The 22942-nt window shown below is 51.2% G+C and overlaps 2 protein-coding genes across 3 annotated transcripts; one reads left to right on the forward strand and one right to left on the reverse strand.

Moving 5' to 3' along the window:
• Positions 1-259: 259 nt before the first annotated feature.
• Positions 260-15396, reverse strand: GNL1 (G protein nucleolar 1 (putative)). The gene is made up of 12 exons (XM_069487297.1): positions 15005-15396; positions 14421-14586; positions 13945-14081; positions 13647-13798; positions 13458-13529; positions 11839-12046; positions 11574-11669; positions 10765-10959; positions 5907-6085; positions 5667-5829; positions 5276-5416; positions 260-4912 (listed from the first exon to the last, which is right to left on the reverse strand). The coding sequence occupies exons 1-12, from the start codon at positions 15075-15077 to the stop codon at positions 4671-4673; spliced, it is 1824 nt and encodes a 607-aa protein (XP_069343398.1). The 5' UTR covers positions 15078-15396; the 3' UTR covers positions 260-4670.
• An 87-nt stretch (positions 15397-15483) lies between these two features.
• On the forward strand, positions 15484-22695 carry PRR3 (proline rich 3). 2 transcript variants are annotated; one of them, XM_069487721.1, is made up of 4 exons: positions 16049-16323; positions 17319-17381; positions 20829-21119; positions 21383-22695. In XM_069487721.1, exons 1-4 carry the CDS (start codon positions 16104-16106, stop codon positions 21487-21489), a joined length of 681 nt encoding a protein of 226 aa, XP_069343822.1. In that variant the 5' UTR covers positions 16049-16103; the 3' UTR covers positions 21490-22695. The 2 variants fall into 2 exon arrangements, with proteins under 2 accessions (XP_069343823.1, XP_069343822.1); XM_069487722.1 differs by lacking the exon at positions 17319-17381 and having other exon boundaries at positions 15484-16323.
• The last annotated feature ends 247 nt before the right edge of the window (positions 22696-22942 follow it).

Here is a 22942-nt window from a genome sequence, read left to right on the forward strand (position 1 = left end):
TAACAGAAGAAGACAATCCAGGCTGCAGCTCATGACTATTATTTCTTCTTTGTTCTCCTGAGGAATCAAAAGATTCTCATTTATAATATTTCAAAAGGCACATTAAGAAACATCCAAACTTTGTTGTCTCTTCATTTGGCTTTAGTATTTTATTAAAAATTCTTGAATTTGTAAATATTAAAACACTGAAACTTGCTATTGACACAAGAATGACAATGCACTAACAATAAAATCAAAGTAGAAGCTAATCTATTTAGAAGCAGCCACAACTCCTTAACTGGAAGATAATTTAAGCAGGCAATTTTCAGTGTTTCAAAACGAAGTTGCAAAGCAGCCTCCCAGCCTGCAGAGATGCCGCCACACCGGCAGGTGGCGCCGCGAAGCTTCCCAGGTGCAGCGCGAAGCCCATTTACCAGGGGCTGTTGCGATGACTCAATTAGCTTTAACTGAGGAGTTCCTATTAGAATTTACGCTATTATTTTTACTGCTAATTGCAGTTACTCTTGCACTACTTACTGACCGGTACAGCAGTGTCTTACCGACTGGCCGAGCCGTACCCGCGCCGCGCCCTCCCGCTGCGGACCGAACCGCGCCCGCCGCGCAGGGCTGCTGCGGGGCCGCCTCCCGCCTTCCTGCGCCATCTACCTCTCCTGCACTCGCTCCTTCTTCCTCACACAACGGCATGCTGAACGCGCCAAACTCTCCAAACTTCAAGAAAAAGCTCCTCGGTTCCATATACTCTGCTGCCCGCATGCTTCTTTCATTGCAGTCACTGACAGCCACCTGGAAAACTACATCCTCGCCCCCACGGCGCCTCGGCTGCCCTCTTCCAGGGTATTCCTTAATCCTCCGACATCCGGGGCCTCTGATTCCACCTGTCCAATAGAACTGCTCCCACCGAGATCACCGAGCCTCCCTGTCGCCAGTGGCTACTCTGCAGTCTTCAAGTCCCCAGCTCTGAGCAGCACTCCGCGTCTCGCCCTCCTTCCTTCTTCCCTTGGCTTCATCACACCACACGTTAGGTTTTTCCTGTCTCACTGGCTCCCCTTTACCTGCTCTCCCTTTCCTATGTTCTTCGCTTTCTCCCTCGGTCTTCTCTTCTCCTCCCACCTATATGCTGATGACGCCACAGCTCTGACTCCAGCCACCACTCTCTCCCCAAGCTCCACGTCCTGTCTCAGGAAATGGCCCGACAACTCACCCAGCTGCCAAGTCGCAAACATGACGTGCTCTTTTCACCTGCCCTTCCCCTTCCCCCCAAAAGCAAAGCAATCCCAAGAACTGTCAGTTGTATCTCCTAAGCATCCCATAAAACTAGTTCTTTCTGTCTTGTACTACCTCAATTCTGGCTTCCATTTTCCCCTGTGATGGCTGTAAAAGTCTCTGCTCTCTCCCCGTTCCAAGCCAGTCTCCACATTGCAACCATAGTGATCTTTCTAAGGCACAATTCTCTCCTTTTTAGTCTTAGGCTTAAAGCTCCTCAGTGTTCCTCTGGATAAAGCCTACATCTTTAATATGGCTGACAAGGCCCTGTGAGAACTGGACCAAGCCACCTGTCCCCACTTCTCCCTTGCACCCTCTGCTCCAGCCATGCTGAACAAGTTACAGTCTTCCAAAGCTGTCATGTTCCTTGACCTTTGCTGTTCCCTCTCTATGTCCAGTTAACACTCTTGCCGAGTCCTTAAGCCTCAGCTTGGACCTGTTCCTCTAGACTTCCCCTGACACACCAAGACTGGCTTAACTGCCCCATTGGGCATTCCCATAGCAATTCATTACCATGGACTACTGACTTTTTTGCTGTCTTATATAACTTGCTATATTAAAACAGCTTCCAGCCCTGCCCTCTACTCCTTCCTGATCAGTATCCCAAGGCCCCTCCTATATGGAGCCACCACTATCCCCTGGGATCCTGTACCGCCCTTCTCCCAGCACGCATCGCACTTGGCTTGTAATTCTCTATTTCATTGTTGCAGTTCTCCATTAAATTGTGAGCTCCACAAAGGACCATTTCTCTCTCCCCACTTAGCAGTGACTGGCCGATAGTAATTGCAAATGTTCTGTGGGTGAATGAATCCTTGGGATGAGTCTAGTACTATCCACCTTCCTTCAATAGATACATGTAAAGTAATTCTTTTATAATTTATATACACCATAGAATTGTTGTATTATATTATTAGTGTCTGGCTGTTCTATTCCTTGAGGGTAGGACCTATTACCTTATTGAATTTTTTTTTTTTGTCCCAGAACTCGGCATGCCTGGTACATATTATTTTCAACCAATTTTTGTGATTGTATCAATGATTATAAGAAATGAAGGAACACAGGCCCAGATAATTGAACTATCCTGGACCACACACAGCTACCTGTTCCAGAACCGGGACAAGAACCCAGTCTAGAAAAAAAGAAGCTTGGAAGGAACTCCATGTCTAAATGAAGTTCCAGCATGGATGAGAGAAGCACTGGTTTCCCTCCATCAGGGACTGGCCAGCAGTGGGAGCTGCCAGAGCCCCAGACCTCCATGGTCAAGTAGCCACATAGTGGACGTGACCCAGACAACAGGGGTGTAAGGATGGGGGTTATCTCCGCATGGAGGAGAGACTGGACCCCAGATTTCCTTTGTCCTTTTAGTCAGTGTCAAACCCAGCCTCAGTCACTGGTGTTGGGTACTATTTATCCTTCTCCTCCATGATCTGCTCGTTCCTAAGATAGTTCTCTTCCTGGTGTTACTTTCTTAGGGAGTCAGCAAGTCACTGAGGGGGTCTGGGAAGAGTCATTCAGTCTAACCCCTTGGAAATGTTAGATTTGCCTCCTGCCACATCTTCAGCATAAAAATCTCCCCTCCTCAGCTGCCCGCGTGGCTCCTGGTCCCAATTCTTCATCCCTACTCCCAGACTCTCCCAAATGCCCCTGGTGAAGCTCATGAGACAGCAAAGGATAAAGACAAGTGAAAAGCAGCAGCACAGAGGCAGAGGCACAAATAGAATTCTGATTTTTCTCTCACCTCTACACCTTCTGAGGAAATGAATCCAATGTCCCTACCCTACCTCCAGCAGCAGAGAAGTCCCTGAGCATCTCTGAACATCACGAACCCTCAAAGGAAGCTGAGCTGGGACCCCCTTTTCTCCATTAGAAGACCCATTGGTGAGGCGAAAGAGCCCCAGATGGGAGATAGGTAGATCTTTCCCTCAACTGGGACAGTTTCTCTTTTCCAGAACATCTTGGGCAACCTTCAAGAACATCCACACGCTGGTAGTATTTAAACCTTGCACTGGAGTGAAAATTCCAGGACTTATGTTCTCACTGGGACCAATGGAGAGGATGAGCTTGAAGGACTACATGGCCCAAACACCTCAGCCTCTTCTATAGTTGCCTTTGTTCCTTGGTTGACAGGGTCTCTGCTGGCATGAGAGAAATTCCCAGTGACTCGGAACTTCAACGGGATGCTTCAGAGAGAAGGGATCTGGTACTGCCTCTCCTCACCCTTCCACCTAACGGTCAACCTGCCTACTGTTAGCATCCAAACCAGACGATACTGTGGCAGGCAATAAAACAAAGCCCATTCTTCCTTTTCGCCATGAATTAAATCTAGGAGTCTAGCTGCTGGCTTAACAAGGATGAAATAAAGCAAGGCCTAAGGCACCCTGACTCACAAGAGAGCTGATCTCTGCTGCACTGCAGAGAGGAAACACCTGCTAACTTCGAGGTACCCTACACTAAGTCAGCTTTGCTCCATCCTCAAACCAGAGTAAATGGGATTGAGGAAGCGGGTTCTGCACACGCCCCTGTGTATCTCACATACCCGAAGCTGCCAGACACTTAAATAATGAAACTTAGCACTGTAGCTAAAGGGCTGTTCTTCTCGGATCATAACTGAGCACGCTAGTTGTGTGCCAATAATTAAGACTCTACTTGTACACATATAATCAATATTTTCACAGGTATTTTGTCTTAACTAAAATTTTATGTCAACAGGAAGTCCTAGAATTATACCCCATGAGCCTCCAGGATTTGGAGAACATTATTCACCCTTCTTAATCCGAAAGCTTGGGTGCCTGAGGATGGGGCCCTGACGGCAGCCAGGCTGCAGGTTTAGGTCGGGCCCCTCTGGTGCGTCTTTGTATGCTCAGTGCTCAGCGCAGGTCCAGACACATGGAAGACCCTCAGTAAATATTTGTCAAATTTGAATAATTCCTGTAAAAATTTCACATCAGCTCGAGGTACCTTCTCTCTTACTGCTCCTTCTCCCAGTAGCTCGTGGTAGGACTCAGGTCTGACAGCAGGGGGCGCACGGGGCCGCTGCTCCAGTCCGAGAGAATGGCAAACTCCAAAAGGGGCTGGATTTAGACCTCCCCTCCCCATGTGGATAACGGGATTCCTAAGGTGCACAGTGGGAGAGTGGGCAGAGGAAGCAGGTTTCAGGGCCTCAGAACCCACTGAATTAACTCCTAAGAGAACTTTCTTTGTAAAGAAGATGCATGAAAAAAGGGAAAACAGGAGAGAAGCCTCCCGCAGCTGTCAGCCTAAAACAGCCGCTCTCACCTCCGTTCATCTAGGGAAGGGGCTACAAAGCAGACAGTCTTTATTCACAACTGGGGTGGCAGAGGGGAGATACCCCCCGGGTCAGTCCGAAAGCAAAGATACTGGGTGGGAGGATGGTGCTGGGCAGGGACTCAGCACTCGTCCTCACCCAGCAGGGCATAAGGGTTTCGGGTGGCCAGGCTGGACCCTGGAGCTGAGGTTGGGGTGTCCTCATCCCCTTCTCCCTCCTCATCCGCATCCCGGTCCTCCTCTCCCTCCTCCTCACAGGAGCTGCTCAGCTCTTCCTCTTCCTCCTCCTCCTCGTCACCTGCTGGGCCCACCCTGCCCTGCAAAACCACCAGCTCCGTGGTCTCTGGATGGGACTCCCAGGTGCCTGGGAAACCAAAACAAGAAAAAGAACGGAGGAGAGTTTTGAGCAAGGAACTGAAGCCAGAGAAAGGTGGGGAAGAGGCAAAGACTAGGAATAAGAGTAAATTTTATAGGTGCTGGCAATCATTCATCCATTCAAACTCTCACGTGCAGAGCACTGAACAGAAGCTTTGTGCACATGGATCTCAATCTTCACAACCGCCATGCTAGGGGGCAATCAGCACCCTTAGTTTTCAGATCAGGAAACCATCTAAGATGGCAGAAAACACAGACCTGGACAACAGGTGCAGAATCCGGGTTTGACCCTCATTCTGTCTGCCCACAAAGCCCACACCCTTTTGCTGGGTAAGAATATCTGGGCTCTGACCTTTCTGTTCACTGTAGCCTGGGGGGTGAAAACACAGGCTGAGGCGGCCATCCACTGCCAGCCGCAGAAGGCTGTTGGCTGCTCTATACACGTCGTTCCGAGCCGCCTTGGCTGTCTTGTAACCACGTTTCTCTGCCCAGGCTGGAGGGAGAAAAGACAGCGGGAGGGGGGACCGTTAACCAGGTACCACTGCTGTAACACAGTCCTTCCGGTTTTCCCCCAAACATTCCAGCCCAGAGATCTGGGGGTAAGTGGACAGCAGCTTCATCGATGGCAGAATCTCTGAAGGGAGGAAAGGAGACAGGGTAGGGTGGAGGGCGAGGCCAGAGGCTGACGGGTAAGGGAGGACAGCTGGAACCACGTGAGGAGAAGCCAGGCACGAGGAACTCGCCTTCACAGATGTCCCAGGCACACCAGGGCTGTTCTGCTGAGGGGTCCTCAGCCTCTGGGTGGCGCAGGTGGAGCAGGGCCTGCACGGGGATCCGGGAGGCCAGGTAGCCCACGGCGGTGTAGGGCTCCTGGATCTGCGCGATGGGGTAGATGCCCGCCAGGACCTGCAGGGCAATGAGCACTTGGTACCTTCCTCAACGTCCCACCTTCTCTCCCTCCTCTGCCCCCTCCGCCCTCATACCTGCAATTGCCTGGGCAGCAGAGATGGGAAGATGAGGCCCGGGCAGTCACAGAGCTTCACGGAGGGGGTGAGAAAGTAGGTCTGAAAGTATCGGGTATGGCCTGGGGTTCTGGACACACTCACGACCTTCCGCCCCACCAGCCCATTGATTAGCGAGGACTTTCCCACGTTGGGAAAACCTGAGGAAGGCAAGGAAAATCACATTGGACATGGCTTTACCCTGATGGGCAGGACTCCATGCTGGAGCTGTAGATGAAAGGAGAACTAGGGCTCAGGAATTAAGGAAGCGGTACAACACTGCAAACTATAAATCGGGCTCTGGACTACTAGGGTTGAATCCTGGCCTCTCCACTTACCAGCTCTGTGACCTCAAGGCAATTTACTTAACTTTCTGGGCCTCTGTTTCTTCATTTTACAGTGCAGTACCTCCTACCGCAGTGATCAGGGTTAAATGAGATAACCAATACAACTGCCTGGGTCGGTGCTCTCAGAAGAGTAAGTGCCCAGCACCAGTGATCCACTTCTCATAGTAAACACTATGACTTGTGCCAGGAGAACACTGGAAGCCGTGGGGCGCACCGCAACTCTGTTCTGGACCACCACCTTCCTTCTGACGGACGTTAGTGCCCGCATCACACTGCCAGACAGGGTCTCCTCAGCCCCGCCTCAGTGGCCCACTCCCGTGGTAGTACCTGGACCCTGTCACTTCACACGCCTCTCTGCCCTGACATCCACCCCTCCAGCTCGCTTTTTCTGGTTCCCCTATTCCAGTAAGTCTGTGACCCTGACCCCAGCACAGTAGCACTATGCAATACCAATGTCCTCACCTCCCTTCTTACCCAACCCAGATTCCATGATCCAGCTCTAAACCAGGCCCCTTCGCAGACCTGGAACTCCCTGGTCCTGCCTCCCGCCTCCATCCTACCCACCTGGCAAAACCCCAACCCTGTAAAATGCAACTCTCTGCCCACTCAGCACCCACTCCCGGGCAGCCGACTGCGGCTGGCGTGCCAGAGTGCCGACTGCACCCCCTCACACACACTGACGTGTCTCCTTTCAAAGGAGGGAGGGAGAAAGCAATTCTCCTTTGACCACTCCCACCGGCCCCATTTCTCTGTCCCCTTTATGGGAAAACTCCTTAAAAGATTTATCTATCTCTTGTCGTCATTTCTTCATGCCACCTTCTTTGTGACTGTAAACTTTAACACACAAAAAAATGCATAGAACATAAATGTGCAGCCTAATGACCCCATACCACCCAGGGTGTGATACGCTTCCTCAGAGGCCCCTTCATCCCTCTTGATCATAACCCTCCCCCTCGCAATCCTGGCTTTTAAGAGATTCCACTCCTTACGTTTCTCTTTAGTTTACAGCCTGTGTGTCCCTCAATGATGCAGTTAAATTCTGCAGCTTCTGAGACAGGGTCTCGCTCTGTCACCAGGCTGGAGTGCAACTGGCATGATCACAGCTCACTGTAACTTCAAACTCCTGGGCTCAAGTGATCGTCCTGCCTCAGCCACCCGAGTAGCTGGGACTACAGGCATGCGCCACCACACCCAGCTAAATTTTGATACTTTATAGAGATGGGGTCTCGTTGTGTTGCCCAGGCTGGTCTCAAACTCCCAGTCTCAAGTGATCCTCCTGCCTCGGCCTCCCAAGTTCTGGGATTACAGGCGTGAGCCACTGTACCTGGCCCAGCTTTTGAACTTCATACAAATGGAATTGTGCAGCATGGATGTTATTGTGCTGGCTCCTTTTGCACAAGGTTATGTGAGGTTCCCCACGTGGCTGCACGTCCTCTCGTGGGCCTACCCCAATATAGCTTTCTCTCCTCCACTCCACCGAAACCTCTGACCTTCGCGTTGCCAAGCCCACCGAGCGAGTCTCTATTCTCTTACACAACTGTCAGCAATATCTGACACAGTTCCTGCCTCCTTTCCTCTTCAAACACTTTTTTCATTTGACTTGTGGGACACTCCCTTGGTTTTCCTCCTTCTCACTCTCCTTTGCCCAACCTCTAAATGCTGCTTGGCCTACGGCTCAGTCCTTGGCTTCCTCTTCTCTACCTATTCTGCCCCTACATCTCGCCCAGTCCCATGGCTTTAAATACCACTTATATCATCAATGGCTTCCCAAATTTAAATCCTTCCCAAATTCAAATCTCCAGTACTCTTCTCTCCCCTAAGCTCCCAACTCCTATACCCACTGCCTATTTGACATCTCCACTAGGGATATTTAAAAAGAATCTCAAACTTAATTTCTGGTTCCCCTCCCTTCTCCAATCCCTGCAAATGTGCTTCTCTCCCAGTCTTCCCATCATGGAATTCCCAGTGGCTCAGGAAAAAAAAAACTGGAAGTTCTTCTTTATTTGCTTTCTTTTAGGTGCCAAATACAAACTATCAGTGATCTCGTTTTCTCTACCTTCAAAATATGTCCTGTTTCTGGCCCCATCCCACCATCTCCACTTCTAGCATGCTACTGAGCAGCTCTTATTTCTCCCCTAGACTATTGAAACAGCCTCTGACTGCGCTCTCTGCTTCCTTGCTTGCCCACCCTCCACCATTTATTCTCTACTTAGTGGGTAAACTTCTAAACAAGGAAATCAGACCTTGTCATTCCCCTGCTCATAATCGACCACTGGCTTCCCATGAGACTTAGAATAAAATCCAAAGTGCCTGTCAGAGCCACAGGACCCTACATGATACGGCTCCTGGAGACCGTCCTCACCTCACCCCCGATACCCTTCCCGGGCCCCCACACTCCAGTCCCCTGGCCCCACACTCGTGTGGCCCTGGACTCACCAAGCTCATTCCCACTCCGGACCTTTCCCCCACAGCTGCAAATGGCTACTTCCTCTCACCATCCAGTTCTCTCCTCAGGGAGGTTTGCCCGAGGTCCCCTCCCTTCCCAGGCACTCTCTGTCCCCTTTCATTGCTTTCTTTCCTTCATTGCCCTTAAATAATATGATTTCACATCATAAATCTATTTACTCACAGGAAAATAAGCTCCATGAATATACAGGGACCTTTTTGCCATTTTCACAGTGGCACGTCCCATCCCTCCAACAGCACCTGGCACCTGGTGGGTGCTCAGTAAATATCTGTCGAGTGGATACGTGAACGAGAGCTGCAGGGAAATCCAAACTCGGGGCTGCCCGTGCCGCAGCAAACGGGGCTCAGCACACCACCCCACACAGACACGCTGGTGCAGAGCCCACTGCGAGAGAGGGACAGGGGCCCCCGGGACGAGGGCCAGCGTGAGATGACTGGAAATAGGGGGGCAGTCACTCAGCTGTCAGGCAGCTTTTTCCCAAGACAAAAAGGACACAGAAAGACAAGTCAGGGGCACTTCCAAGGAGCCCAGCTGCCCGCTTCACACTCCCCAGTGTCTTCTGGACTGGGCCCTGTTTGGTCCCAACATCATCGCAAATACCACAATTTCACCAAGGTCTCTTCGCACCTCTCCCACCCAAAATGAAAAGGGGCCCTGGGCCCTACTCAGGCATTCATTTTCCCCTCACCGAGAATTAGGACAAAGCCCTTATTTAAGGAGTTAAGACCTAGAAGGAAACTAATACTTGTTGAGCTCCTACCATGAATTAATGATCATTATACTACAGACTAATAACTACAAGTCAAACAGTTAATATATGTAAATCACTTAGAACAGCGCCTGGTTCTAAGTGAGCACCAAGTGAATGCTAAATATTAAGAGCAATTATTATTACTGTTACCATTATTTGTTACTCATTGTTAGGCTTTTTCCTTTCACTCCTCACATCCATTCTTTTAATCAGGTAACAATGCCTTCATTTTCTTTTTTTGGAGACAGAGTCTCACTCTGTTGCCCAGGCTAGAGTGCCGTGGCATCAGCCTAGCTCACAGCAACCTCAAACTCCTGGGCTCAAGCGATCCTACTGCCTCAGCCTCCCGAGTAGCTGGGACTACAGGCATGCGCCACCATGCCCGGCTAATTTTATATATATTTTTTTTTTCTTTTTTTTTTTTAGTTGTCCAGCTAATTCCTTTCTATTTTTTTAGTAGAGATGGGGTCTCGCTCTTGGCTCAGGCTGGTCTCGAACTCGTGAGCTCAAAGGATCCGCCCGCCTCGGCCTCCCAGAGTGCTAGGATTACATGCGTGAGCCACCGCGCCCGGCCAACGCCTTCATTTTTAAAATCAAAGGAAGGCCAGGCGTGGTGGCTCACGCCTGTAATCCTAGCACTCTGGGAGGCCGAGGCGGGCGGATCCTTTCTAGCACTCTGGGAGGCCGAGGCGGGCGGATCCTTTCTAGCACTCTGGGAGGCCGAGGCGGGCGGATCCTTTGAGCTCAGGAGTTCGAGACCAGCCTGAGCCAAGAGCGAGACCCCATCTCTACTAAAAATAGAAAGAAATTATATGGACAGCTAAAAATATATATAGAAAAAATTAGCCGGGCATAGTGGTGCATGCCTGTAGTCCCAGCTACTCGGGAGGCTGAGACAGGAGGATCGCTTGAGCCCAGGAGTTTGAGGTTGCTGTGAGCTAGGCTGACACCACGGCACTCACTCTAGCCTGGGCAACAAAGTGAGACTCTGTCTCAAAAAAAAAAAAATAAATAAAAAATAAAATAAAATAAAATCAAAGGAAGTAAGACTCAACGTAGCTACATCACTTGCTCAAGACCACACAGCTGAGGAGAGGTGGAATTTGGCTCAGGCTGTCGTGATCCTTCCAGCACAGCAGATGCCCCTCTGCCTTGCCCACGACGAGCAGAGGCACCCCTCAGAGACCCTGTAGCCTAATGAGACCTGCTTTCCCTCCCTCTTGCCAACTGTATACCTCCTGGGAGGCCAGCATGCACAGGACACCACTTCCTTACCCACACAGCCGATGGTCACCACCCCATCCTTGTAGCGCTCCTGAGTTGGGCCAGTTGGCTCCATCGCTGAATCAGTCTGCTGCTCCACCAGCACTGCTGGCCCATCCTCTTCTTCCTCCTCCTCCCCGGAGCCATTACCCCAGGTGGCCCCAGCCACATCCCGAGCAATCTTCTCCCGCCAGCTGCTCAGGTCCACTGCCCAGAGAAGAAGAGGAAGGTTTTCCCCAGGGCTGCCACACACGATGGCACAGACTGCGCACTGCACAACTGACGTAACCCACACCCTCTGGAGTTGTACAGTGGCAACCTGAACAATGGAGGGCCAGAGAATCTCCCGGTCTTCACTTGACCCAACCCTGGAATCACGAACGTTTCTTTATCTGACTTTCTGAAAAGTCCTGGGAAGACTAAAAGCAGCAAACCACTAGGCTCCTGCCTACCTGCTGCCTCTCTTGTCCCACCAAGTCAGCCTGCTCCTTCCTCCATCCTACCCCTGGCCTCTCATGCACGTCCAAAATAGAGGGCTCGGGTGCGAGGGCAATCTGGCTGGCTAGGCGGGTGTCCCCTTCCTCCCTCACCGCTCCATGTGCGTCCCTCCCAACGCTGCGCGCTCGGTCAAAGAGGACGACCTTTCCCAACAGAGGAGGACTGTTCTTCAGTCAAGGGTATAAGGGTAGCTGCGCTCCCCTGCTAGAACCTCCAACAAGCTCTCAAAATAGAGGGCTTGTCTTCAGGAAAGGTGAGCAAAATGACTGTGGGCCTGGGTCTCCCTCATGGCCTCCCACATCCCTCTTCTAAGGGCCACATACCTTTCCCCACAGTGATGGCTTCACAGGCTCTCAGCAACTGCTCCGGCCCCAGGGCCCGAGTCCATCCTCTCCCCCGCCTCCGACTCTTCTTCAAGACTGAGGTCACAGGGCACAAAAGGGTTTGCACACAGGCTCGTGCACTTCATCTCTTCTACCACGCTTAGGCCCAAGATCAGGTATCCCCTTGTCGATAAGCCTCTTTGTTCTCCCCTTTGTCCCCTGCCACCCCACCTCCCCCATGTTGCCCTCCTCATTGTCCACTCACCACTACTAGGGTCCTGTGGGGTACGAGGGTCCCGAGGGAAGGAGGTGAAAAGGACGATGTGGAGCTGGGGATAGTGCTGGTGGAAATAATGCTTCCAGGCAACCACGAGAGCTGGCGGGGCCAGATCCACCTTGTTCAGGACCAGCACCAGGGCCAGCCCAAGTTCTCCAGTCACGTACTCATAAAGCGCTGGTGGGAAATTCACAACCTGGGACAGGGTTGGGAAGGGGATGGAGCAGCGAGAGGTCAACCCAGAGTCCTCTGCCTCCAGCTCCCCGCTCAGCAGACACAGCTTGGAGACAAGGCCCTGGTGGTAGCAGATTCTGCACTGAAAATGATAAACTAGCCAAACTAAATGAAGAAGACAAAGCAGGGGTTAATTTTATCTGTGTGAGCCTTGGGGAGTTCCTATAGGTCATGATTAGACGTGGAAACAAACCGAAAACAAGACAAGGAAATAACGACACTTAACACACTCAGGTGGCCGGGCGAGGTGGCTCACGCCTATAATCCTAGCACTCTGGGAGGCCGAGGTGGGCGGATCATTTGAGCTCAGGAGTTCGAGACCAGCCTGAGCAAGAGCGAGACCCCGTCTCTACTAAAAAAAATACAAAGAGATTAGCTGGACAACTAAAAATATATATATAAAAAAAAAAAGTAGCTGGGCATGGTGGTGCATGCCTGTAGTCCCAGGTACTCGGGAGGCTGAGGCAGGAGGATCGCTTGAGCCCAGGAGTTTGAGGTTGCTGTGAGCTAGGCTGACGCCACGGCACTCTAGCCCGGGCAACAGAGTGAGACTCTGTCTTAAAAAAAAAAAATAAAAAAACAAAACACTGAGGTAAAGGATGGGATCAGAAACAGGGATGGGGGTTGGGGTAGAAATTATTGTCTGTCTTCATGTGTGCACTGTGTAAGCGTGTACACATGCAAACGTGCAGACGTGCAAGCACATGCACATGTGTGCATGTCTGTGTTAAGCACGTGTGAATGTGAATTTGAGTGTATGCAGACATACCTGCATGTACAGACGTGCACGTGCACACATGTGTTTGTATGTGTGTATGCACGTTGTTTAAGACCTCCATCCTAAACGTCCCCACAAACCTCCCTTTCTCCCACTGGAGGACAACAGTGAAGTGTCACAGCCAGGATTTACACAGGGCGGTCCAGCAGCAGAGTCTACAGCCTTAACCACTACCCTAGCATTCCAGGTGGGTTCTGTAGCGACTGATGTGGTGGTACTAGAGAAACGAGATAAGAAGAAAGGGCATCTTTGGGCTGGGCAGGGGGAAGTCCCCAGCTGCCTTCATAGAATCCCTGGAGCTCCACACGGGGATTTTCTATCGGTCTAGCTCTGGGGGGCTAGGAGACAGGACATAAGAGTTTTTCATCAAAGGCAGTAAAGAAGATAGTTAGCTGGCCAGGGGAGGAGTGACAGGCTATAACAAGAGATGAATAAAAAACTGAGTTCCTGACTGCAGACATCAGCACAGGGTGGAGGCTGGAAAGAAAGGAAGGAGGAGAATACCTCTCTTTCTCCCAACTCTTGCCTCTGACCTTTACCCCACAAAAACCTTCCTCCCTCCTCCTCTTTTACCACCCTCATCCCCAGGACTCACTGGATGTCGGATGTCAGTGATAAGCAGGACAATGTCAGACATCTCTAACACTCGCCACAGCTGCCTCCACGTCTGAAAAGACAAGATCAGTGGATGAGAACCTGAGCCCAGAGTCCCTCTCCAGCCTGACCCCAGACCAATTTGACCATGGGTCACTATGCCACATTCTTGTGCCCACTCCACTGTCACCTCCAAATTGTGCTCAAAGTAGCTGAGTTTCTCAGAGGTGTAAGCCCCATGAATCTTCCCAAGATACTCCTGGAAGCTTCGTTCCTCCTGGCTCATTAGTTGCTCCTTGGACATCTCATAGCTCCAAGGAGGACGTCGGGGAAAGTCCAGGACTGGGAAGTCAAGAAAAAGCCCAAGTAAGTGTGAAGACACTTTCAGGATCCAAATGCACATCCCAGACCCCTCCTTCCTCACAGCAGTCAGCTCTTACCTTTCACACTCATTCCCCCGGCCCAATGCCTGTCTTGCTCTCCCTCACCTGAGCCGGGCTGATAGACCTCCCGGATGTCCAGCTCCAGCACCTCAGCGCTGACGGGCTGTAACACTTGCTCCCGAGCTGCTCTCTTTCTCCTCTCCACCTCCTCCCGGCTGTCCCGTTCAAAATGCAGCCGGTATCTAAGGGAACAGGGACCATGAAACCCAGCACAATCCTGTGGCCACAAACTCCTGTGTTCTCCCTCGTGGGCAGTGTTGCAAAGCTCTCCAGAGTTGTTCATGTCTCCTCTTAGTCAGCCTAATCCCAGTCCTTTCACGATATATTCGGCCTCCCTCTTTTAAAAGCAAAACTCTCTCCAGCCCCTCAGGAAGGCAAGATTGTGGCCCGCTCTGGAGAACCGCGGCATCCCAGCCCCACCGCCTCCACTCCAAGGCTCCCCCAGCAGCAGCCCGCTCTCCCCCAGCTCTGACTTCCGGTAGGCAGGGAAGCCAGGGACCAGCGCCCCCTCCCACCCTCACCGATTTGGGTCGTAGCCTCGCGGACCCAGCCCCTGAGAAGGCTGCTGGTTGAGCCTGCGGATGTGATGGGTCACAGACTCCCCGTCCGAGGTGTCGGTCTGCTCCTCCCGCCGCTCCCGGCTCCCGCTGCGGCTGTTGGAACTGGAGCGTAGCCCATCTTGAAGCCCTGCGGGGAGGGGCCGGTGACGCCAGTGCTGGCGGGCTCTCAGGGGCCGTAAGACCCTCTCCCCGATCCGTCTGACTCCTCCTCACCCCACCCAACTTCTCTGGAGGCTCCGTCCTCCCAGCCACCCTCCCCAGGACCCTCCCGGATGTGCGTGGGGAGTCACTCCTCCAGGGAGCTGCGAGGATGGCGCCCCGTTGGAGCTGGAGGGATTCCCCTCCCCCAATTCTCCATCCGTCCCCACCCCTACTAGATGTAGGGGGCCAGGGTGGGAGAATCCCGTCCTCCACAGCCCGCGGGGTCGGAGCGCGCCCACCTCCCCCTCCCACGCCCCCAGAGGTGCGCCGGGCACACCCCTCCTGCCAGATGTGCGGGAGCCCGAGCCCCGCCCCCTCCTCCGGCTCCCCGCTCCCGCACTGACCTCTCTTCCGCTCCCGCTTGTCCTGCAACTGCTTCTTCTTCTGCTTCACGCTGAAGGGCTTCTTCCTCGGCATGGCCCGGACCAGTCACCTGGCCCGCCCTGCGCCGAGCTCCGGCCGCCTCAACTGACTCCCCCGGGGCAGCCCCAGCCGCAAGGGCCCGGGACCCTGGAGGAGGCGGGGCTCGCAGGTGACGTCAGCGGGCGGGCCCGGCCGAATTGCCGCGGCTGCAGCGGTGGAAGGCGGACTCGAGAAATACGGTCACTTCCCTCTGGGAGCAGGGCGACAGGGTGATGCGGGACGGGCTACCGGCACATGGAAGCCAGCGGCACGGAGAGGGCGCCCCGGCGGCGAGCGGGGCGGCGCGCGTGGGAGGATCGGGCTAACTCCGTCACGGACGCTACCAACTCGCGTTCGGAGGAGGGGGGACGCGTGTCATCACTACCTTGCGTTCCCGGGAGGAGCTACCACTCACCTGGAGGGGGCGGCGGGGCGCAGGGCGGGTCCTTCTGCCTACGGGAGAGAGGGGCGTGGACACGCTGAGGCGACACTGCCAACTCGAGGGATTGACCTTAGTGAAACGCCGAGACTGCGCGTCCCGGGATGACGCCGGTTGCTGTGCTACACTGGGGGCACGGTCAGAGGTCTTGAGGGGCTGGTGGCGGTCTGGGCGCCAACCCGCTGGGACCCAAATTCCTTGTGGGAACGGTAATAGGGGGTATGTTTACAGATCATAAACGTGAGAGCGGACAAGAAGGGAAACCCAGGTGGGACAAGGACTTTTGGAGGGAGGTCAGAGGGCACGAAGTTATGCCTGCAGCTGTTGCCATAGTAACCGGGGGCCGGATGTGGCGATCTTCTGGTGCGACAGTCACCTCTTCTCAGGCCTTCTGGCCCGAGAGCCTGTTGACTCTGGCACACTGTGAGGAGCTGGTTATGGTGTTGTCCAGCGAGGGACAGCGAGAAAGGGATTTTTTCTAAGCACTTGTAGGAACGAAGGGAAGGTTTGAGATGGCCGCCATGCCTGGCAGAGGTGGAGCGAGGCAGTTTACTTGAGAATGCGGCCGCCGCCGAGACTCCCCGCAGCCTTCCGGAAGTGGAATGGCGGGAGCCTCAGCCTCACTGCCCGCCGCCCCCCGGAAGCGGAAACAGAATCCCAGCGTGCCCCTTCCTCACTGCCCTCCAAATCCCGCTGCAGCCATTGCCGCAGCCACGATGCCGAAACGAAAGAGGCAGAATCAGCACCAGCCACCGCCGCCGCAGCAGCCCCCACTGCCCGAGCGGGAAGAGACAGGAGATGAGGAGGATGGGAGTCCCGTCGGTGAGGGGTCTGGGAGGGATGTGCACATGCCTGTCAGCCCGTCCGGGGAATGGGCTAGGGCTGATAAGATGCGGGGGAGGTGGTCTAACGGAAGGAGGAAGGGCGCACGCGCTGGGGCGAGATGGCGGGGGGCTGTCCCGAATGGAACCTTGAGCGAGTTCTCTAACTTGAACCATCAACCTCAATCCGGCCCCAAACCTTTCTAGAGAAGGCGGGGGAGGAGAGGATAAAGAGCTCGTATGCGCAGCCGCAGAACGGCAGGGAAGAGGGGAAGCAGAGATGTTGCAGATTGCGATGACTGGGATGACATCTTGTGACCAGACTTTCACTGGGAAGGTGGAAGTGGCAGCTTTCTCTAAACTACTCCCCCGGGGCAAAGGGAGGAGAAAAGAACTATCTGATTGGCCGGCAGTTAAGGTGAGGGGTTGATTTATCTCTGCAATCACTTGGGATGTTTTGGATAGCAGCACTGTAAGGAAAAGAAAAAGTTGCATTATCTGCTTTGACTGAGTCTCCACTTTTTGCAAACCCTGAAAGAGCTTTGCAGAAAAAAGGGCAGAGAGATGGGTGAGAATATGCCAAACTTTATTGCTTGAATTAAGCAATGAATAATAAAAGAAAAACATCTAAGAACAGGATCATAGGCCGGGTGCTGTGGCTCACGCCTGTAATAATCTTAGCACTCTGGGCGGCCAAGGCGGGAGGATCGCTTGAGCTCAGGAGTTGGAGACCAGCCTGAGCAAGAGCGAGACCCCATCTCTACTAAAAATAGAAAAATAAGCCGGGCCCGGTGGCACGCCCCTGTAGTCCCAGCTCCTTGGGAGAATGATGCAGGAGGATTGCTTGAGCCCAAGAGTGTGAGGTTGCTGTGAGCTAGGCTGATGCCATGGCATTCTACCCCAGGCAACAGAGCAAAACTCTGTCTCAAAAAAAAAGAACAGGATCATCAGTCCTTTAATCCGTTACGATGACCATATTTTCATGTCTACTCTTAGGACCACCCAGCCTTCTGGGCCCTCCCCCAATGGCCAATGGAAAGCCTGGTGATCCCAAGTCAGGTGAGGAGGAAGGGGCCCTGATCCGTGTTAGGTCCTGGAGAAGGGAACAAGGGAGGGAGTAAAACCAAGGAAGGACTTAAAATCAAAGGATCAGGGATTCTACACCTAAATGAATGGAGAGAAGTTGTATATTTGCAGATTGGAAAACTCAATGTTGTAAAAATGTCACTTCTTCCCAGATTGATCTATAGATTCAATGCATTTCCACTCAGAACTCCTATAATGGCTCTATAGAAATAAACATTTTACATTATGATATGGAAATACAAAGGATCACAATGAGAGACTATCAAGACAATCTTGAAGTGGGAGGGGTTACTCTGAATATCAGGATTTATTGTGGCCCGGTGTGGTGGCTCTCGCCTATAATCCCAGCACTTTGAAAGGCTGAGGCTGTAGAATTACTTGAGGCCAGGAGTTCAAGATCAGCCTAGGCAACATAGTGAGGGCCCATCTCTACAAAAAATTAAAAAATTAGCCAGGCATGGTGCTGTGCACTTGTAGTCCCAGCTACTCAGGAGGCTGAGACGGTAGGATGGGAGGATCACTTGAGTCCAGGAGTTCAAGGTTGCAGTGAACTGTGATCATGCTACTGCTCTCCAGCCTGGGTGACAGAGCCAAACCCTGTCTCTTCAAAAAAAAAGGCTTATTGTAAGCCAGTCACTGTGGCATGCCCCTGTAGTCCCAGCTACTCAAGGAGAATCCCTCAAGTCCAAAAGTTTGAGGCCAGCCTGGGCAACACAGTGAGACTCCCATTTCTTAAAAAATTAATTTAAAAAAAGAAATAAAACTACAGAGATTATGACAGTGTGGTTTAGGCACAGTGACAGACATAAAAGTCAATCAGAGAGCGTAGTCCAATAACAAGCCCACACATAGATGGACACTTCATTTATGATGAAGATAGAACTGAAAAGTTAGTCTTTTCAGTAAATGATGCTGGATCAATTGGATTTTCGTGTGGAAAAAAATGGAATTTGACCTCATACTCATGCTATATACAAACATCAATTCCAAGTAGACTGTAGAGCTAAGTGTAAAAGATAAAGGACTAATTCTCTTCTAGAAAGTAAATGTATTTGCATGGTCTTAGGGTAGCCAAGAGTTCTTAAACAGAGTTGAAATACACACTAGCCATAAAGGAAAGATTGATAAATTGAACTACGTTAGAAAATATAAGCTTCTATTAATCAAATGACACCTGTTTCTTAACAGAAAGCCATAGAGTAGAAAATATTTGCAATAAATATAACCAGTAAAGAGCTCATACCTAGAATATATAAAGAACTCTTCCAGACAAGCCATTAGAAAAATTGACCAAAGACCAGAACAAACATCTTATAAAAATGGACATCTAGATGAACAAGAAACATGTGAACAAGTATTCAACAGCATTAACCATCAAATAAATGCAAGATAAAAACATACCACTTTGAAATTGGAACTCTTGTGCACTGCTGATGGGATTGTAAAATGGTGTAATCACTGTGGAAAACAGTATGGAGCTTCCTCAAAAAATTAAAAATAGACTGTCAAATGACAGTCCCACTTCTGGGTATATATCCAAAAAATTGAAAGCGGGATCTTGAAGAGGTATTTGCACACCCATGTCCATAGCAGCCTTAAGCACAGTAGGCAAGAGGTGGAAGCCGCCCAAATGCCCATTGACAGAAGAACAGATAAACAAAATGAGGTGTGTACACACAGTGGAATATTAGTCGGCCTTACAAAAGAAGAAAAGGCTGTCACATACTACAACACGGATGAACCGTGAGGACATTATGCTAAGTGAAATGAAAGACAAGTCCTGTGGGCCAGGTGTGGTGGCTCATGCCTGTAGTAACCCCAACACTTTGGGACGCTGAGGCAGGAAGATCGCTTGAGGCCAGGAATTCAATACTAGCCTGGGCAACATAGTAAGACCCTCATCTCTACAAAAAATAAAAAAATTAGCCAGGCAGTGACATGCCTGTAGTGCCGGCTACTCAGGAGGCTTAGGCAGGAGGATCACTTGAGCCCAGGAGTTTGAGGTGGCAGCGAGCTATGATGATGCCACTGCATGCTACTTAGGGCAATGGAGTGAGAGTCTCTCAAAAAGAGGCAGATGATGTGATGCCACTTATCTGAGGTATCTAAAGTCAAATTCATAGAAGCTGTAACGTGGTTACCAGGGGCTGGAGAAGAGGGACTGAGGAAAGGGAGTTGTTTAGTAGGTATAGAGTTTCAGTTTTGCAAGAGAAAAAAGTTCTGGAGATCTTTTTCACAATAGTATGAAGGTACTTAACACTATTGAACTAGGCAGTTAAAAATAGTTAAGATGGTAAATTTTATGGTACATGTTTTTTACCACAATAAAAAATAAGCAAAACAACCGCCACTATTCATAGTCACCAAAATGGCAAAATAAGAAAGACTAACAATACTAAGTGTTGTCAGAGCAATGGAACAACTGCTGGTGGGAGTGTAAATTGGTATGAACACTTTGAAAAACAGTTTGATATTGGCCAGGCACAGTGGCTCACACCTGTTAATCCTAGCACTCTGGGAGGCTGAGGCCGGAGGATCACTTGAGGTCAGGAGTTCAAGACCAGCCTGAGCAAGAGTGGGACCCTGTCTCTACTAAATGTAGAAAAAATTAACTGGGTGTGGTGGCATGCGCCTATAGTCCCAGCTACTAGGGAGGCTGAGGCAGGAGGATCACTTGAGCCCAGGAGTTGGAGGTTGCTATGAGCTAGGCTGACGCCACGGCACTCTAGCCCAGCCAACAGAGTAAGACTCTGTCCCCCGCCCCCCCCAAAAAAGTTTGATATTATCTATTAAACTGGAACATACATATACTATGTGACCCAGCAAGCAATACCTCTATACATATGTAGTCAACAGAAATGCATACATACATGTAACAAAGACATGTATAAAAATGTTCATAGCATTTTTTGTTATAGCCCCAAACTGGATACCACCCACATGTCCATCATTAGTGGAATGGATAAGTAAGTTGTGTGCATACAGTGGGTATACACTGAAATGAAAATGAACGAACTGCCGAAGGCAAATGGATCAATCTCACAAACATGTTGAGCGAGAGGAGCCAGACACAAAAGAACAGAGACTGTATGATTCCATTTATGCAAAGTTCAAAAACAGGCAAAAGCTAACCTATGGTGTCAGAAGTCAGGATAGTGCTTACCTTTGTGGAAGAAGGAAAGAGAGTGGGAGGACGGACACAAGGGGTCAGGGGTCTTTTGAAGGAAAACCAGATTCTTTCTTCACCTGGGGGTAGAAACTCAAGTGTATCTAGTTTGTGATAATTAAGTTGTGTACTTAAAAACTGGTGTATCTTGTGTGTATGCTGTATGTCAATAAAAGAGTGGGGGAAAGTCAGGGCTTCTGTATCAGCATTAAGCTACCTTTTGGTCACCTTTGCGTGTCATTTTCTCTCTCCAGCTCTTCACAGAGGCCCTCCAGGATCAAGGGGACTGATGATTCCACCACTGCTCAGTCTCCCACCTCCTCCCCGGGGTCGAGGCCCAATTCGGGGAGGCCTCGGCCCCAGGTCTGGCCCATATGGTCGTGGTTGGTGGGGGGTCAATGCTGAACCTCCTTTTCCGGGGCCAGGCCATGGGGGTCCCTCCAGGGGAAGCTTTCACAAAGAGCAGAGAAACCCTCGAAGGCTCAAAAGCTGGTCTCTTATCAAGAATACGTGCCCAGCCAAGGATGACCCCCAGGTTATGGAAGGTGAGGTCCATTTTGTTATGCCCATTACTCCAGCGTGACCTAATTCCCAGAATGCCCATGACTTTTCTCCTTTGGGCTGTCTGTTTTCATTTGGAAGCAGAAGTAGGCCTGAATGTTTTTTTTTTTTCCCCGGGAGACAGACTGCTATTCCAAAATACCTGGAAATGGTAGGGGGTAGGAAATCTGACCTCTTCTCTCTGCTTTTCATTATATTTGTTCTTTCTTACTCAAATTTTAAACTGCCCAATTTTCACTATTCACAGACAAATCTGACCGCCCTGTCTGCCGACACTTTGCCAAAAAGGGCCACTGTCGCTATGAGGACCTCTGTGCCTTCTACCACCCCGGCGTCAATGGACCTCCTCTGTGAGACTGTGCCTTCCGTCCAGGCCAGAAGGAGCCCTCTGTGACCCAGCGGCCATGTATTTCCCTGTGGCCCCGTGGAGGCCACTGTGAGGCTCTTGCACCCAACACCCGCAGTCAGTGACACACCCTCCTCGCCCATCACCGCCCCCATTTGGGGTCCAGAGTTGTGTCTCAGCGCTGGTGCGCAACATGCACTTGTTTCTGATCCGGCCTCCAGAGACTTCCCTTCGGGACCCCTTCAGTTGCCTCCTGGCTCCTTCCCCCGTCAAATGACTGCTGAGCAGGAAACCTCCTTGGTGCTGTTTCTAATGCATCTGCCCACCAGTCCCCCACTGTTGCCCTCGGTTCCTGAGAGCCTGGAGCGGATTCCTGCCATTCCCTTCTAGCTGCTTGTTTTAAGTCCTTTTTATGTGACACCCCTTACCCTCCATGTTGTCAGCTGCTCGTGAGACTCACCAGGTTGTCTGACCTGGGGTCAAGTTTGGGTGACTGGTACAGAGTTACTCCCTAAAAGGCCACTCTCCCTGCTTTTGGATTTTGTAGTTTCCCCGTCAGTAGCATGATCCCCACCACTGTGGTCTGTGATCACTGTGCTTTGTGAAACTGTGCATAGCCCTTCGTAGCCTTTCTCAGTGTCCGTGGCATTTTTGTGACTTCCCAACACTAGAGTAAGTTTTCCTGCCAAAATGAGTGAGGCTCTTGGTGCCCTCTAGACTCCCCACGTCCCAACATGGGAGAATTGTGAGACTTTCCACCAGACTGCCTCCCTGGCCCTCCCATTCTGGTGTCGGTTATGCTGGGTCTGACTCAGGCCTGTGAGGCGTCTGGTAGAGCCTCTGGTGGCTTTAGCCTACCTAGCTCCTCTCCAGTCCATTTTAGTTAGACTGTGTCATTGTGAGGCCACCGGCCGCCCTTTCATTTGAATTCTGTGAATCTCCACCTGGCCTGTCTTCGGGTGGAGCCTGGACAGTACTGTCGCCCTCTCCCAACCCTCGTCCCTACATCCCTGGCGCTGGTTGTTTTCTGTGAAAACGGCAGTGAGCAGGTTCGGTTTTGAGCTGGCCCTGAGGAAATGGGTCAGGAGTTGTGCGGGTAAGAGGGAGGGGTGAGAGCTCTTGGAGAACTGAGAATGAGTTTTGTTTTGTTTTTTTTCTTTTTAACATTTTTTTATATTAGTAATAAACGGAGTGGAATCCAGCATTTTCTTTAATCCCTGTGTGCTAGTCATCTCTGGAGGTGCGGACAGAGTCAGCTCACTCTTCATTTAGCTCGCGTGCAGTAGTGATGGGGAATGGCCGAGTGTAAGTCTCTTCCAGGCTGAAAGAACCAGTGGGATCCCACTAGCCTAGAGGCATCAACCACACCGAGCTGTGTTACGTTCAAGGGCAAAGTTTTGTAGGAAAAAAGGAAAGGCCCCGCGTGTCTGGAGTAGTTTTCATTTACTTTGTAGGGTTGTT

The sequence above is a fragment of the Eulemur rufifrons genome, chromosome 15, assembly GCF_041146395.1.
Source record: "Eulemur rufifrons isolate Redbay chromosome 15, OSU_ERuf_1, whole genome shotgun sequence".
Taxonomy (NCBI): Eukaryota; Metazoa; Chordata; class Mammalia; order Primates; family Lemuridae; genus Eulemur; species Eulemur rufifrons.